Raw genomic sequence first — 18,746 nt, forward strand, 5'->3', positions numbered from 1 at the left:
AAATGTTTGAAAATGGAGTAGTTTGCTCACATATGTGGAAGTGCAATAGAAGGCATTCATCTTTCTGGCCTCGCCATCTCACTTGAGTTGCTTTTTCAACCGTGGAAGGCCAAAGTTCTGGAGACTGCATGTCCAAGATCAAAGCACCAACATGGTTGTATCTTGGTGAGAGTCCTCATTCTGTTTCACAGCTAGTGCCTTCTCACTGAGTTCTCCCATGGTGGAAAGGCTATGCTGCCATTTTTAATGACTCTAAAATATTTCATTTTATAAAGAACCATTACAAACTAAATTATTTCCCTATTTACCTTTAGGTTGCTTACAATTTATAAAAACCTATGGAAAACAATATAGAAAATTATTGAAAGCATTTTCCAAATTTTGCTGTAGTGAGCATTCTCGTGTGTAAATTTCTGTTCAAATTTCAGATTATTTTCTTATTTCAAATGGCCAGGAATGGCATTGCTGGGATGATGACTATAAACATTTTTAAGTCTTTCTTACATCATTGCCAGATTGTTTTCCATAAAGTGGGTACCAGTTTATATTCCCACCACAGACACTAAGGGAGGCATTTGGAATAAGCTATTCAAAGATGCTTGGTTTCTAATAAGGAAACATCTAGATAAGAAACAATCATGATAATTCTGGGCTTTTTAAACCTGAATCATGTTGTTTTATGGGCACATGAGACAACCGTGTGGTTTCATCTAGAAAAATGTCATTATTGCCCATATTTCCCAAGCTTGATTATTTAAAAATCAGTGATTTGTTAGGCCATTAAATTTTTCATTAATAGCCCCCAAAATAGTTCTGTGAATAGCTTGGTTCAATGTAATAGATATTTCAGGCAGGCTTTGACTTTCAATTATGAAAATTTAAAATGGTGCCATTTAAATGTAGATGCTGTGTAACTGAGTCCTTTTAGACTTACACCAACTGTCTTCACAGTGACCAATATCTAGATGTCACTGAATCCTCACAATAGTGAAAGAAACCTGAAGGTAGCAGCCAACCATAGATTATTAGAAGCTTATATCTGTGGCTATGAGGAGAAAACCCTATGAATAATTTTAGACTTAAAAAAAATGAATTTCTTATTGAGTAACATATCACAAAAGGCAAATTCTTCCCTGAGCAAAATTCGCTTTTGTAGATGGAATCTACTTACAGTCAGTGGATAGGAATGAATAAACTGGACCCCAAGTTTGTTTAACACACAAGAATTTTATTCTCTTCCTTAGAGAAGCTGATTGAGTAGAGGTGAGAGAAAGAATTGCTTAAGTCCTTCTTAATCCAAATTCTCATCCAGTAAAATCATAATCCCAGTCTCCTGTTGATGGTTAGATCAGTATCCCAGATTGTGGTTTATTAGAGTGAGTCATATAATTTCTCAATTAGTTTTAATTGTTTTCCTATTGGATTTTCCAGAAAAGGAAAATATTCACGTAAGCAAGAGCTTTTGATCCAGTCAACATATTTCTAATCCTACCTGATCTTAACAAGAGTGATTATTTTCTCCCATGCAGTTTATTCTGATGTATATAAATAGTTTTAGTGATTTCAGAAAACAAGAAAAGAAAGAGCAAGCTTATGCCTTGGAACCATTGACTTCATTCTGGGCTAGCTTTAGAATCACAGAACACTTCATTCTGGTGAAGGCACTATAACCGTAGAGTGAAGGAAAAATGAGGGGATGGGCATGGTGTCAGAGGGTGAGGAATTGGGAGATTAAAGGGGGGGCTCCAGAGGACATAAAGGGGATTTTTTGGATGAAAGTACCTGATTTGACCCAACAAGTATTTGCTGAGGAAACTAGAGTTGCTATAGTAAGATCACTGTCACTCAACTTCAACCCTGGAAACTGCTGATAACATTAGATGTGGTACCTAGATTGGCCTGGTGCTTAGCATCTCTACTATTTGCTTTCAAACCAAGGTTGTGAGAAGATGACCCAGTTCTTAAGTTTCTTTCCTCTCTCTTTCTCCTCTGAGCCTGAGGCAAGAATGAGACTAAAAAGAATATCAACACTCTAGAAACAAAGGAAAGCACCGTGTGCATTTTAAGAGCATTTCATATGCATTCTCTCATTAGATCATGACAATTCTCCTATATTTTTATTCTCATTTCATAGAAAGAAAAGTGAGGGTCATAGACTTAAGCAATTTGCCTAAGATCTAAGAGCTAGTGAGCAGTGGCACTGGGACTGAAACCCAGGTGTTCTGTCACCTCCACATGCCCTGTCTGCAACAAACCCTGCCCTCTGCTACCCGGATTGTGACCAACTCCCTCGCATTTGTGTTAGGGGCTATAACTTGCACTCCCTTCATGATACTGTCTAAGGTATAGATATACCTATAATCCATACCTTATTCCTTGTTACTTGTGATGAGTAATAGTTTTCCTTGCTGCCTGCAGTCCCACTGACTGGATGGGTGGTGTCAAGAGTAATAAAACTGCCTCCAGCAAGGGCATGTTTACAACTGGCGCCACAGCACCATGCCAGCCACACATGTAAACCCCCAAAACCTACCCAGCAATCAAAGCCAAGTGGAAAGCTCAGTAAAGCTGACAAGCTCCAGGACACTCCATTGGACACTTTGCCCCTTTGAGCATTTGCTGTTTGGTGAAGAAAAAGCATAGGAGAGTTCCAGCTGGAACTCTACAACAAGAAAAAGCTCTTTTTGTTAATTCAAAACAGTTTGGAATTCATTACAGTTCTTCCCAAACTTCCAAGCTATGGGGGAGGAAATTCACTGGATTTTACAATCTATTTTTCTAGGCAGATTGCCATCGCCATCCTAATGACAGAGAAGCTATAAATATTGATACAATGGCCATAGATGGCAAATCATCCAGCCTCCTCATTTACTCTCTTGAGTCTGGCTTGGCTATCCAAGCCACCTATATAGCAGCTCCTTCTTTTTCCAGCGATCCTAGCCATGTTCTTTCTCTGAAGCAATTTTGGACAGCTGCTCTTGAAGTGATCGTGTGTGTTTCTGCTGTTGAGTGGGCAGGGAGAACAGGCTATAAGAAAGGGGAATTGTTCTCATAGTTACACGTTTGCAGATCATGGAAAAATTGATATCCTATGAAATCCTATGCTAGTTCCATATGTCAATAACCTGGGGTCCCTGCTTCTCACCATTGGTCATGACTCTACAGTATATATAAGTATAGATATAGATTTAGATATAGACTTTTAAATTTGTTGGAATTAGAATAAAATTAAAGCGTAGCACCTAACCCAGAATAAGTACTTAATAGATGCTTGTTGAATGAATATTAATCAAATATTAATAATAACTACCATTTATTGACTGCTTCAATGTGTGCCAGAATTTATGCTAAGCACTGTACATATATTCATAATCTTTATTTAACCTTTCATGCAGCTCTATAAAGTCTATTATCCCCATTTAACAGATGCAGAAAATAGAGGTTTAGAGAAATTAAGCAACTTGCGCAAGGTCACAGAGCTACTAAATGGTGAGGGCAAGATTCAGATCCAGGTCTTCTGAACTTAAAACTGATGCCTTTGCCCTGGCCAGTGGCTCAGTTGGTTGGTGCAACATTCTGTTCACCAATAGGCTACAGGTTTGAGTTCCGGTCAGGGCACAACCTAAATTGCGGTTTCAAGCCCCAGATGGGGTGTGTGTGGGGTGTGGCCGATTGATGTTTCTCTCTCTTTCTTCCTCTCTCTCTAAAATCAATAAAAACATACCTTCAGGTGAGGATTATAAAAAAGAACAACTGGTGTCTTTAACTACTACTCACTTTTGTGTAGTGAGATGGGGAAGCATCCCAGTTAATTATTTTGGTCTTAGAGTTCTTTGGCAGTTATCCAAAACTACCTATTTTCATATTGCCTCTAAGCATTTTAATCAAGAATTTCCAGGTTATAGTCCAGATATCACTTACTAATATTCAAAGCCCTTCTTGAGACGCCATTTTAACCTATCTAACAAAATTGCACCCTAGGCTCTGGGAAGGAATGGGGCCCAGTGATAACACTGTAGACTGGTGCTGTGTTCTTAAACTCGTTCAGATTGCATGACCCCTGGAAATAATATCACTGTTTGCAAGGCACCCCCACAAAAATTAATGATAACCTTTAAATAACTGAGTAAATACATCCATGCTTAATCAGGTACCACCTTATACCAGGTTCTGTAGAGATAAGTGGTTGCAGAACTTTAACAATTTAGTTAAAATACCATCCAGTAACTTAATTTCTTTCTGCCCATTAGAAACAATCAAAATGACGCTGCTTCAGTTGCAGCAGCAGAACACCTCATTCCAGCTCACAGAACACTAATGTTCCACAGGCACAGAGTTTGAGGAGCTCTGGGTTTATGTCCATTTTACTGCAGAACTATTTCTACTAGTTAGAATGGACATACAGCACTCCTCTGGAACAAAAGAGTGTACGTGCCTGAGTGGGCCTATACTTTTCTTGAGGAAACCCCAGTTTAGGGGGTCTCTGATTCTGCATGGTCCAGTGGCCCTCACATCTTCTTTGTCTGTTACTATCATCCTTACTAGTTAACTGGGAGGTGACAAAACCCAAAATAGTTTAAGATTTAGGTATTGAAAATACTCTGAACAACAGTGGCCAACTTTCTTGTACTCTCCTGTACCAGTTAAATATTCAGCTACCTTCTCCATAAGCTTTTTTGGATAAGGCTCAGGCTAGTGTCTAATTGGTGGAAGTTATTTTTCTGGATCTTTTCATGATATCGAGAATAAACAAGGATATCTGATTTCTCACATGACTAAGCCTTAAGCAGGACAGTCAAAGAGTGTTATTACATGGTTCAAATCCCCCATCTAGGCCATGATTATGTCAGAGAGTAATAGCATTCATTTATTAATTGAAAAACAGTTAATGGGCACCTACATTGTGTCTATGAAGTTTATGCTTCTCTTCTCTTCTGCCTTTCTACTCCTCCCACATGCTTCCATGACCAATGGGAAAACCCTGCCAGATAGTGAGTGTGGCTTTGAATAATGACTCAGTTTGAGTTATCTAGAAATGTCCCACTAGTTCACTCTTTTCATGATCTCATGGACTTGGCTTAGGCAGAAGTGAAGTGTATTTATAAGTTCTCTACTGGCACTCAAATTCTAAAAACCAGAGAGCTGGGGGTTGGGGTGGGGGATAGGGAAAAGATGGAACATACTAGAATCATATGTGAAACTTAAAAATATACACACAGACATACACACTCAGGCTTTTGTTGTTTGTAGAATATAGGAAAATCTTTATCTGTGACTGCTTCAGAAATAAAATTCCCTCCTCATCGTGGGGCTGGTAAGCTGGGATCATTTTATTGAGTGAGAAAAGGATTGTATTTGACCCCCAAGACAGACATGGGACTGAAAGCCAAACTGCTGAGTCATCTCTGTCACCACACCGGCAGTCTTGGAAAAGGTTCAGTCAGTCAGTCAGTGGGCCGTTCTTTGGAGTACTTTATCATTTTGGGCTCTCACAATGTGTGTTTAAACTCTGGGTGACCCCAGGCAGCCTTCCAGACTGGTACAATTCAACAAGATATTCAGACAGATCATCTGCAAGTGAGAAAGAATGAAACCAAGGACTGGTTCACGTCACTCATAACAGAGAGGCCAATACAGGTAGTGAAGGAGTCATGTGCTCCTAGGGGACGCACCTTTCAAGGGTCTTGCCAGCTTCACAAATAATTAAACCAGAAGAGAGGTAGAATGGTGCATTGGAATCACATGGACAGCCCTGAGTTCAAAATCCCCCACTCCACTGCTAACTAGATATGTGAGTTCAGGCAATTATTTACCTCTCTGAGCCTTAATTTCCTTATCAGTGCCCTAAGTAAATATAATAACATTATATGAAGTCTTTGGCACAATGCCTGGGATATGTTAAGCACACAACAAATGCGGATTTTCCCTTTTCCCTTGTATGATATAATTGGAAGTATCTCCACTCAATTCTGCCAGTCAACTTGCTTATTTCCACCAATCGTCATTCTTAAAATTCTTATTACAATATAAATATCCCTAGAGAGATATCATCTAATCCCTTTATCACTTTAAGGGGATTCGTTGTGGATTGAAAACAAAACCCCAAGGGAAAGAGATACTGGAGGAAGGGGAGGAGCCTGAAAAGTTGAGAGGAGAACACTAAATCCTATGACCCGGAAGAAAACAGGGACTAGGATTGTGGTGGGTTTCACACTCCTAGAATTCTGATTAAGTTTGGAGGGACATTATGTGTTAAGAGGTTATATTTAGAGATTATAGGTTCTTCTCAAGGACACTGGAAAGAAGACATGGGGGAGCACTAATACTTGGCCCCTTTTTTATTTTTGGTTTGCTGTTGGCATTTCTAGAGGTTGGGGAAGCCAGGAAGAGTGGTCAGACTGGGAGCATGAGTATGTCAGGCTCAATGAGAAAGAAGTCATTCCCCTTTGTCTTTCTGCTCCAGCCTTTCCTCTGCCTCCCACCCTTCCAGTCCTAACCAGAGCCAGTGTTGGATTAGAAGGAGCAGAAGTATATTAACTTTCCTCGGCTTGGGGGAAGGACATGCTGCTCTTTCGGCCCTGATATTGAGAAAAGGAGAGTACTTGGTAGTTAAGCTTCTATTGATTGACCTCCAATGATAGAACCACAAGGGAACCATAACCCCAGGGTGAAAGGAGTTAGGAAAGACAGGGATGTCCCAAGAGCAGGATTGAAATCTCAAGTCCCATTTTCATTCTGAAAGACCTGGAAATAAAGCAGAGTCCAAGCTTAATTCACTGCAGATACCATGAAGCAAAGAAACAAGCTTTGAACACAGCACAGAGGAAAATGTTACCCACCTGGTGATTAGATGTCTTTGTGTTCTGTGTTGTAGTTTGGGAGGCAGCTTTCTTGGAGGAGGTAGTTGAGCATTTAAGATGAGGGGAGTTGATATGGAACTGGTGTCTTAGTGGGCAGATAAAAGAAAATAGTGTCTGGGCTTGGTTTCAAGGTGGTGGTCACCCCCCTCTACCATCCAAACCAAATCATATGTGTTATTGTTGTGGAGAGCACTTCTCATTTGGACATAGACAAAGCATTTATTAAATTATTGTTTAAACAGGGAAATGTTAGAACATTAACTCACTTCAGAGTGAAGGCCTCTACCAGGAACATGTGCACTGAAGGCAGATTATGCTCATTACGGATGATCTTTATCTGTTTGGTAAAGCATTTATGAGTTCTCTCAGTTACGTTGTTTCCTTTCCCTAGGAGCAGCAGTCAACTACATTCCTTCTGGAACCATCCATTGCTCAGGCTTATGATTAATGTAGGCCGGCCCTGCTAGGATTTCAAGTACCAGATCCCCGGCAAGCTTCAGTCCAAAGAATGAAAAGGGAAAAACATCTGGGGGGTTAGAGGGAATGGCTGAGGAGAAAGGAGCAATTAATAGACAAAGAATGGGAAACATAGAAAGAAGACACAGGAAAATCAGAGAAGTGAGAGGAAAAGAAAGGTAGGAAGGGAAAAGAGGCAAGTTAAATTATAAAAAGAGCTAACTTACTGTGTGTCAGACACTGCTCTAAGCACTTCTCTTCTATTAACTCATTTAATCATCTCAACAACACTATGAATTTGATTACTGTTATGTCCCCATTTTTTAAATGAGGAAACTGAGGTACAGAGAGATTAAGGAATTTGCTCAAGATTACCTAGTGAGTAAGCTTGAAGGTTGGGATTCTAACTGCTTTTCACTAAAACAGTAGTGCTTGCTCTTGGCTGCGCATTAGTGTCACCTGAGAGCTTTTAGAAATATCGAAGGTCCTACTCAAGGCCACGTAATTCAGAATCTCTAAAAACAGGACCCAGGTATTAATTAGTTGGTGGTGCTTTTAATCTCCCCAGGTGATTTCAATGTGTAGCCAAAGTTGAGAATCACTGTATTCCATCAAGCTCCAGTTCAAATTTAAATATGAAAAGAACACATGTGAAACTTTCTTACATTATTTTTTCCTAAAGGTAGTATGGTGGGAGGTGATTGCCATAGACCATACCATAGTTTTCCAAAGATAAACTTGGTTGAATTCAGTCTTGCCTAATGCTCACCATGATTCTGATTGTTAGGTCAGAAAAGTACTGAAGAATCCCTAAAACCATCTCTTCAAGGAGGAAGTGAATTTGGGCACCAGGACTTCTTTGTTTTATTGTCATGCTTAAACTATCTTTCTTACATACATTAAGCTACAAGAATGGGAACTTGCCCAAACCCCCAAACATGTGTCTACATCAGGAATTATTTTCTTTCTTTTTTTCTTTTTTCTTTTTGACTTCCAGTTGTGTCATTTTACTATCATTATTATCAGCAGCAGCAGCATTATCATTAGCACAGAACTAAATCCACTAAACAAACGAACAAAAAGCAGAATCACACCCCAAAACATTATATTCATGTACAAGACATAGCGTCGTCGGCAGCCGTCCGTCTCGAGAGACGATGGTGTAGCTTCTTAAGATAGTCTATCTGCACCGCCGAGAATGGCTGTGCAGTCCGACTCGGGAGTGACATGGTAGTATCTGTCTCCTCCCGTGTTGAATCGACATCTTGCGATGACGCTGAAGCTACAGAGCCTGGGCAGGGTAATATGGAGGGTCTGCTGTTGCCCATGCAGCAGACCCCCCCTCTCTTCGCAGCTGAAGGATCCAAGGGAAAGACGGAGTCAATACAGCTTGGCTTCAGGTGCGCCGCAGGAGTTGCCGGTGTTGACTATAACGTCAAACCGCCTTAGGGACTCCGGCTCCGGATTTTCTGTCGGGGTTTACTCCCTTAGCCTTTCCCCTGAAGAGGTATGCCGCAAGGCAGCGGAGGTTTTTTGGAGTCAGAGTTTTCCTTCTCTGATGTACCCTGACTGGAAGATCGAACCAGCGACACTTAGCTCGCAGGCCACTCCTACGGAGTCGGACAACTAGCCAACTTCCCACCCTCATCTTCCACCAAGGAATTATTTTCTTACACTACTGAATTTATGCTGTTATCCATGACAGCTCAAAACCTTCTATTTCCCAAATGTGTTTATGCCACCCCACCCCTGCTTACACTACTGACCCATCCCTATGGAGGTTGCCTTTATTTGAACACAGAGAATAGTAATCTCATAAAGTTCCTTTACCTAACTCTAACTCATTCTCACCATGCCCTTAGTAAAGAAATGCCATCATTCTCTTAAAAATTTAGCCAAAACCTAGGAAAATTAGATGATTTGTCCAATCACAAGGAAACTAAGTGGAGCAGAGACAGGACTCAAATCAAGTCTTCAGTTTCCAAATCCACTGCTCTCTGTGAATTTAGGAAGCAAGTGGAGTAAAGGAAACTGAAGAGGAAGTATAAAAAAGTGAGATACCAAGTACTAAGATTCCTAAGTAGCCCTCTCTCCCTTTCAGTTTTCACCCACAACTAAGGTCTTTCACTGTCTGTGGATCAATTTATAGCCACCCAGCTATCAGACCTCTTTTTTTCTAAATGCTCTGTCCTTTCAGATCATTAACATCTACGAGAAAGACAGTAGGGATAGATTGGGAATGCCATTAACAGCAGCTCCTAGAACAGAGACAAAACCATTCAACTTAGTTTTTCTGTCTCTCCTTCAGGAGACTCCACTGTGGCCTTTCGGTTCCCTAACTAAGACCCCTCTCAGAAAATCTATGCTAGGGAAATACCTGGCCCAGGCGGGCAGATCCCAGGAGGGTAGAGAGAATTTGAATCTGCTTCAGATAAGCTCTCCACTTAACGGAACCAGATCTAGATAAGACGGGAGCTTTGTAGATTTGCCCATAATCAACAGTGCTCTTTAATCAATTCCAGTACTGCATCAATGGAAACCAGAAAGGTTTCTTTCCCAATTCTTTGCAGCCTGGGGAGTAAGGAACCAGTAATTGACTCCAGCTTCCTCAACTGTTAAGTTCTAGAGTGAGTCAACACACACTTTCCTAAACAGTCCTAGGCAACCTAAGCCAGAAAAGGGAGTCCCTTGACCCTGATTCTATTCTAGAACTCAATTTTAACCCTCAACAAGGTGCAGGGAGAGGATCTCAGACAGCCTTGCTAAGAACAATATCATCTCTTTTGTAAGAGAAAGTTTATTTAGAAAATCACAGAGGTAGAAGTGAGCTGCAGAAGGAATGGGCTCAGAAACAAATTACAAGGGTAAAGGGGCCCTTGAAGCTGAGGAGAGAGAAGGGCACAGGTAACGTGCCTGGCGGGAAAGAGGAAGGGGGCGGGAAAGGCGCTGGCATGTGTCTTAGCAGGCGGTGGGCTGGTGGGAAGTAGGGAGGACAGGGAAAGGCCCAGGACTGCTCTGGGTGTTCAGAAAGATTTTTATGGCACGTATGTGATACCTCGCTTAGCTCAGTAAGGGTTTGAGTGTAAGCAGAAGGAAAGTGGAAGGAGAAAGATAGGGGAGGGGAGCAGGAGGGCCGAGTAGCTCACGGGAGGGTGGAGGGTGGGGGAGCAATCTTGACAAATCCTTTGTGTCCTTGACCCTAGGGATTCCTGAGGACCAAAGGAAGCTTTTTTGCTTTTTAAATAAACCGAGTTGTTCAAAGTTTAATGTGTAAGTTTTGTTAGTACACTTTTCTAATTAGATTGAGTTTATTTCCCCAGCTTAATTATGTGAACTATATAAAGAGTATTACAAATAAGAGTAAAACTTAGAACTTTTGTATTAAGGTCTTAGAGATCATATATCTAGTCTAATCCTTTTTATTGAGGCCCAGTGAGCTTTATCAGTTTGCCCAAGGTCACAGAGCTGGTTAGTGAAAGACCTACTTTTTCCACTTTACCGCACTCCATTTTGCCCTGACTGAGGCTCCGTAAGGACAGTGGGACAGATCTGTAAATGATCTAACTTGTCACTGGAGAAAATATAAATCAGAAGCCGCAAAATTTCAGCCAAATTTCATCCATCACATCATAAAAAATAACTTGCCAAAGAGGGGTTTGAAAATCCAAACCAGACCCTTCTCTACTCCTAGAGGGACGCGTTCCATTATATTGCACTAAAGCCAAAGGTTTCCAGCAAACCTGATCAGCTGCATTTTAGGGTTTCATTGTTGGAACTGGCATGATAAATGAAACCTACTAGGTTAATATAAGCTCTTCGGCAGAAGTTTTGACTCCACTGATGCTGCTCAAGAGGAAGGAGGAAGGAGAAAAGGCTCTGGGAAGCCAGTACCTCCGTCAGCTTCTACACAAGGGTGTGCAGTCCCAGCCCACGGAGGAGCCGCATTTAACACCTGTCTTGACACAAAGTACTACCACTTCCGATGCACATACATTTGCACTGCCACAGGCCTTTTGAAATCTGGAACATTTGTTCAGGGGAGGATCAGCAATCATTAAACCAAAGACACCAATCCAGGGCCTGGTTTTTCTTGAAGTGTCAGGGGTGTTCACTATTGCATAGCAACTGTGAGAAAGGTATCAACCCTCCAGGGGCATAATTTTCTAGGCCAGGACTAAATCTCTTTTTTTCTTTTATTCTCTGAATTTGAGATTTTTGCTGATGGCTCCAAAATTAAATGCTGAAATTTTTTTTAAAAAAAGTATACATATTCCAGTCAACAGGACATGTTAGAGAAGTTGAGGGAAAAACTCAAACCAAAGGTAACTTTCCTTCTGTAATTAAAAAAAAACAAACTTAATTTCAGAGAATGTTTGCAGTTCCGAAAATCCCACCCTGAGGTCATTCTACTATTGCTCTCCTGTGCCTCACTTCAATGGATAAAAGTTGCTGTAGTTTATTAGATACAGAAAAACCCTGTTTATAGGAGATTTCATCATTGTGTAGTGATTCTGCCATTAGGCTTGTTCACCAACCAGATTTGTACTTTTCAGTCCAGGACTCTTAGCTAGAACAGCCTTCTAACTCATTAACTCAGCCACCTGAGTGCTTTGTTTTCACCCGATCAGAGATGATCAGGACATAGTCTCTGCCCTCTGATACTGCACAGCCTAATTGGGAAGATAAACAAGAAAACCAGTACTTATAATACAAGGTAATAAGAGTTGAATACTGAATAGTGTTTGGAATCGGACAAACTTAGATTCAAATTTCAGCTCTGCCATTTACTAGCAAGTGGCAGATCTTGGGCAAGATTTAACTCCTTTCTCTAAATCTTTGTTTTCCCCTCCATAAAGCACTGACCTCAAGATTAAATGAAATATTGTGTATGAAGCCCTTAGTACAATCTTTGGAAAATTAATGTAAATAATAACTGTTGCATGGGCAACAGCAGACCCTCTATATCACCCTGCCCAGGCTCTGTAGCTTCAGCTTCACTGGAGAGGACACTCCAGCGTCATCGCAAGATGTCGATTCAACACGGGAGGAGACAGATACCGTGTCACTCCCGAGTCGGACTGCACAGCCATTCTCGGCGGTGCAGATAGACTCTTAAGAAGCTACACCATCGTCTCTCGAGACGGACGGCTGCCGACGACGACGAATAACTGTAATCTATTAGTACAATAGTGATGGAAGTGTTGATATGGTGTTACAGGATCCAGAGAAAGAGATTGGAAGAATGGGGGAGAGGAAGGGATATTGTCAAGGAAGGCTGCCAGGGCATAATGACACGGGCTGTATTTTGAAGAATAGGTTGAAGTCGATAAGATAGGTGAAGGGAAGGTAAGACTGTTTCACACAGAAGGAACAGAATCTGCCTAAGCAGAGAGTCGTGACAGAACATAGGATACTTGAGGGACTTGGTATGGAAATAACTTAATATGGTTGAAGCAAAGGAATAATTACAGAAACTGAGGCTAGAGGATGAAGGATATTAAAAGGTAAATAAAAACTCTTATTCAGTGTTGTAAGCTACAATGAAGAGAAGAAGAGTTAAAATTAGAAAAAGAGGGCAAATAGTCTTCAAGAGCTAAAGTTTGGAATCAGTACAAGGAGTAAGGTGAGTGTCCTGAATGTTAAACATAAACCCTGCACCCCTCTGGTGAGTTTTAATGGGAAAACCTTATATTCTAATCAGAATGCAGCAAACTTAAGACGTTAGAAAATAAAACTTAGAAATTAGGATACAAAAACAAATGCCCAAACTTTCCAGCTGGAAATTTAAAATAACACTTATATATAACTCTTAAGTTAAAAGTGAAATCAGAAGAGTAGAACAGACTTTTGGGAAAAGAACTATGAGAGTACTACTTAAGAAAGCCTATGGAGTGAGACCAAAGTGATGCTAAGAGGAAATTTTAGAACTTTAAATGCATCTATCAAAACACAAGAAATACTAAAACTAAATGAATGAAGCATTTAATTCAAAAAACTAGACTCCTGCATCCAAAAGTGATTGTGAGCTCCCCGTGCACTAGTCATTGATAGTTCAGGGAGAGAATTGCTGAAAGGCAGTTTTCCCATGTTTGAAGGGTCCAGCTGTCCTATCCAAATCCTGGAACCTTCACCCACTAGCAAAAAAGAAAAGAAAAGAAATGAAACTAGAAAAGGGAAAAAATAAACCTGAAGAATGTTTAAAGAATGAACTATTTACACTGAAAACAAAATACCATTTTAAAAAACAGAGTTGATTAGCCCTGGCTGGTGTGGCTCAGTTGGTTGGAGTGTTATCCAGTAATTGAAGGGTTGTGTGTTTGGTTCCTGATCAGGGCACATACAATATCTTGTCTGTGCACATATGCTCCTCTCTCACATTGATGTTTCTCTCCCTCTGTCTCTAAAAGCAATGAAAAAAATTTCCTCGGGTGAGGATTTTTTTTAAAAAACAGAGTTAATTAATAAAACCAAAAGCTTTCTTCTTTTAAAAGGAAAAAAAGATAAGCATTTGGCAAATTGGATTTTTAAATAAGAAAATAAACAAATAGCATTCAGTTAAATAAAAATAATAAGAAATTTCAGATTTCAGTAGAATATCATGTATAACTTTACTCCACTATAAATTACTAAAATTTTACTTATAAGTAGTACAAAGCCTGAAGAGACTAAAATCTATATAGAAGAAAAATTGAAGGTAGTCAGAGATTTATCACCAGGCTCAGACAATTCTGCCAAAGAATTCCAAGAAACCATCAAGGAACAGATCTTACCGCATAGAAACAGAAAAAAAAACCTTATCAACTCAGTCTTTAAGACCAGTTAACACCACAACAGGCAAAAGATGGCACAAAAAAAAAAAAAAGAAGACTCTGGACCAATCTCACCTACAAATTTTAAAATTCTAAATGTATTATTAGCAAATGAGTACAAGGATATAAGGAAATCTATTAATACAATTCACTATTAGAAATACTTGATTAAGATAAAACCATATGGTACTTCTTTAGAATGAAAGAAATTTAAAGCATCTGATGAACTGCAACAACATTCCTGACTAAAACAAATTTTAAACTCTTGGAAAGCCAGGAGTAAAACATATCATTATAATCTATAGTAAATATCATACTTGTGCTAAACCATTAGAAGCATTTTCTTCAAGGTTAGGAATAAAACAAGAATGTCTCCTACCACTACTATTATTTAATAGCATATTAGAGGTATTAGCCAATGCATTATGGCAAGAAAAAGAAATGAGAAGTGTAAACACTAGAAAAGAAGAAATAAATAAAACCACCATTATTTGCAAATGTAATTGTCTATGCAAAATAGAAAAAAATAAAACCCACGATAAAAACTACTTGAATTGACAAGATTTCAGGAAAGTGAAATAGATTTAATATACTAAAATTAATAATTTTTCTAAATATCAATAAGGATGTATTAGAATATAAAACAAAAAGAGTATAGAACATTATAGAAAGTAAAGTAAAAGACATATTTAAGGATACATCTAAGAAGAACTACATGAAGAAAAACATAAAAAATGTGAAAGTAATTTAAGCTCACCATTTAAAAATTCAGAGGAGGAAAGTAAAAGAAGAAAGTGAACATTACCTCAGAAGAAACCTTTGTTAAAATCTGGGGTGGTCTATCCTTCCAAACTGTACCAGCATTTAAAAACCATGTCTTGTCTCTTTGAAAATATATATACTATATTAAGCTAAAGAGAAGATAAAGCTTGTTTTAGAAGCATATTTAAAGCTGTGGTGAAAAAGAAAGTAGAAATTATAAAACGCATCCATCAGAAAGGAGCAGAAGTTGCAAATGAGATTTCTGAGTGAATAGAAGCATACTGGCAGAAGAGTCCTCAGTCTGGGGAGGAGATTTTCTTGCAACCATGTTATTTCTACTGATTACACAGATTTAGTCCTGGCCAGGGAAAGAATGCCCCCTGGAAAGGGCTCTGATAATCTTCATTTCATTCTATCTTTCTGTAGGCAGTTCTTGCCCACTATCTACTTAGCCTTCCTTCCCATTTTATTTTAGAACCAAAGCAAAACAAACCAACAAAAAGATAGGTGAGTAATTTGGCTAAATATGTCTCAGGTGTGGGGCCAGAGAATTTTGTAACTGAATCTCCTGTTCTTCTGCTCTCCCAGACCGCCCAGGTTTGCTGAATGTGAAGCCCATTGAGGACATACAAGACAACTTGCTGCAAGCACTGGAGCTCCAGCTAAAGCTGAACCACCCCGAGTCCTCTCAGCTCTTTGCCAAGCTGCTCCAGAAAATGACAGACCTCAGACAAATTGTAACAGAACATGTGCAGCTATTGCAAGTAATAAAGAAAACAGAGACAGACATGTGTCTTCACCCACTCCTACAGGAAATATACAAGGACTTGTATTAGCAGAGAAGTCCTTATTCACTGACAACGTGTTTCTTCTTCCAATTGCACTATTATTTTGAGGGAAGATCTGACATCTAAAAAAATTACTGTGAAAAAGTATTTTAAAAAGAAAAGGTTTTAGAATAATAGATCTATTTTATGCATATTGTTTATAAAGATACATTTACAATTTACTTTTAATATTAAAAATTACCACATTATGAAATTGGTGGATGATTTGAAGACTGAGTCTGATGTGTTTTCTACCTCCCCACAAACCAGGCCTTTTCCTTTTATTTTCTCTGCATCTTCTGACCTTTTACTTCATTTCCTTTCTTCCTTCCTTTTTCTTTTTTCTTTCTTACACGTTTTTAAAAATGTGAGTGGAACTGCTGATCAGTTTTCGCTCTCAGTAAATTCATTTTTTACTCAATTTACAACCTTTCTAAACCCTCCATCTGCTTTAACAATCACAACTAAGAAGGGAAGGGGAACTTCAAGGCCAAAAACTGCTCAGAGCACATGTTTCTTAACCTGGATGTGCTAATTTGGAGCATTTCCCTAGGCCTATCAAGAATCCAATCTTCTTCCACAATCCCAACCAAGATTTTCAATCACCAAGAGCAGCCTACTAACAGGATACCAAGGCATATGTAAATACCTATTGGCAAATTATGAACTATTAAAAACTGTGAGTAACACAGAAGTGTTTTTAAAATTTGACACCTATCAAAAAGAACTTTCAATTGAGTTCAAAGAGAAAAGATTAATCTTTCATAAAAACAGATTATAATGCACAGTATAATCATTTGCCAAATGACTGGTTCAGGCTCTAAGAACTGTAAGAGTTCAAAGGAAGTAAAGATTAGTGAAGATTGGAATAGTCAAGAGTAATTCTAAATTCATTGAAGTGCACCTCAAAAGATGTATCATATTTGGGATAAGTAGAGAGTGGGAGAGAAAACATTCTAAGAAAGCAAAACAGCAGGAACAAGGTGAAGAAGAAACCAAACCAAAACAAAACATGAATGAGGGAGAACCATGGTTGTGATTCCTGGGACCACCTTGCCCACAGATCTCTTCCTTTTCTGATTTAAAAGGTTAATTATCCGTATCATTTAGGTAATGCATACCTCCCCAGCAAGTCGGTTATATGTTCCCTAAAAGCAGGGACCTTCTTGGCACAATTAATAGATTCTTTGACTGAACCACCACATTCACTAGCATTGCTTATCCATGAACTCATAATACTGTCCTGAGGTCTCTTCACTGGGACGATTACTTCCACTGACCTAAATTATTTCCCTGCTGTTTCTCCCTTAATTTATCTTTCCTATGGTATTCATACTCAGGAGAACATAACTTTACATTTGAGGCTTTCAAGCCAAAATATCAGGAATACCTTTTCATCTTTCACCCCAAAACAAACAGGTTTCTAAAGAGTTAGCCTATAAAAGTGAGTCCTGACCTCAGTCCTAAAAATGTAGGTTTCCTAACCCGTTAGGAGAGACAACTTATCAGCTCAAACTTTTAAAGCAACAGACACAACCATGTCATTTTGGGACCAGTGACTGAAGCCATTGTCTGAGTGATTCTAAAACATTAGGAAGAAATGTGACAAATTCAGTTCATCATATGACTATTTTTTCTTTCCTTCACTGATGCCAAACATCAGGATATTTTGAAATATCCACATGACAGACTAGAGTCTCCAATACTGTTCCATGTGGAGAGTTTATCATCCAGGAGATCTTGAAAAACAAAGAACAGGCAGGCAGTAGAAAAGGTGAGGATTCCACCTCAGGGGAGATCCCCTGTTCACAAGTTTTCCCAAACAAAAAGTCTTTCAACATGCTGTCCATCCATTCTCAGTTCCTACCAGCGCTCCATAGCCCATCCAGGCCCTTTTCACATTCTCAGAGCTGTGGCTGCCAAAAGGAGGACACTCTCAGCTCTTTGGCATTGATGATAAGCATTAAATAGCTTTTGAATCCTGGCAGCTTTTAAATTCCCATCTCTCTGACTTCTTCCCTGTAGCTTGGACGATCATTTGTTAAACATTTTATGACAAATCATTTACAGCCTCCAAAGCCCCTGCTCCTTCCTCTGTCTCCCTTTCCCCCAGGATGATTCACAAGTTAACCAACAACTATATCATCAGTTATTCATAGTACTTTCTCTGGACACAAACACATTTTCAGATTGTGTTAACAAAATAGAAATGTAACTTTGGTCAAGAGTCAAAAAAGGGGGGGGGGTTGTTTCAAGGCTCCCATGAGAGCCCTATACCCCCAGCACTGCCTTACATGTGACCTGGCTCCTCTCCCACCTCCATCCTGTGCTTGGAGTGCAGAAGCAGCAGGGTACATGTGAGAGAAACCCTATCTGAGCACCCTGTTTCTCTAGCCACAGTAAAAAACTGGCCTGACCTGAGTTTCTGGCTTCTTTTTTAAAACTTAGATGAGGAGTAAGAACTTAAGATAGTCAGGAAGCACTAGCTGGTTCACTCAGCAAATTCTCAATTATAAGCTCTGGGGCAGAAACCAAAGGGACAGCTACATCAATTCCACTGAGGAAAAAGGGGTGGGGAGGAAATTAGGCTTCTGTAGTAGACTTACTTAGTTGCTGAATTGGAATGGCTTTTCTCAGCTCCTTTGAGGCTACCAAAGGCCAGTCCTTTTTATGAGCAGGCCTTGACTTAGGTGGTATGTACTACTTTTTGGTGCTGATAAAGCTTGTCAGGATGAGAGGAGTTGGGAATTGGCCCCTGGATACCTATTCCCTTGGAAATACCAACTGGGGAGCTGGGGTGGATGTGGGGACTCCTAAAGAAAGCCAATTTTGGTTCTAAATCCTGAGAGAAAGAACCAAGTTCATTTTCAGCAAGAGCATCTCATCGCTCCTCTTTTCCCACACACTCACTGGAAGAGTTTCAGGCTATGGGACATAGACACCAAGATGCTTTTTCTTCACTAGGTAGCCACCTTCTTATTTTTCTCTTTCCTCATCTCACCCTGGTTCTTGGCCCTGGCTCGTGTTGTCTC

The 18,746-nt window shown here is 39.6% G+C and overlaps 1 protein-coding gene and 1 non-coding gene across 4 annotated transcripts in view; both read left to right on the plus strand.

Annotated features, from left to right (window-relative positions):
* Positions 1 to 15,947, plus strand: part of PPARG (peroxisome proliferator activated receptor gamma) — a 136,172-nt gene extending 120,225 nt beyond the window's left edge. For all 3 annotated transcript variants that reach the window (XM_090284191.1, XM_090284190.1, XM_090284189.1), the window contains one exon: positions 15,476 to 15,947. In XM_090284191.1, coding sequence (XP_090140317.1) covers positions 15,476 to 15,723 — 248 coding nt within the window. In that variant the 3' untranslated portion in view covers positions 15,724 to 15,947. The remainder of the gene's footprint in view (positions 1 to 15,475) is intronic.
* Positions 13,318 to 13,450, plus strand: LOC150004959 (small nucleolar RNA SNORA71). Its single transcript, XR_016512505.1, has one exon. It is a non-coding gene; the product is annotated as a small nucleolar RNA SNORA71 (small nucleolar RNA).
* Positions 15,948 to 18,746: the final 2,799 nt, after the last annotated feature.

The sequence above is a fragment of the Furipterus horrens genome, unplaced genomic scaffold (genome assembly GCF_987537825.1).
Source record: "Furipterus horrens unplaced genomic scaffold, mFurHor1.1.pri manual_scaffold_7, whole genome shotgun sequence".
NCBI classification, from domain to species: Eukaryota; Metazoa; Chordata; class Mammalia; order Chiroptera; family Furipteridae; genus Furipterus; species Furipterus horrens.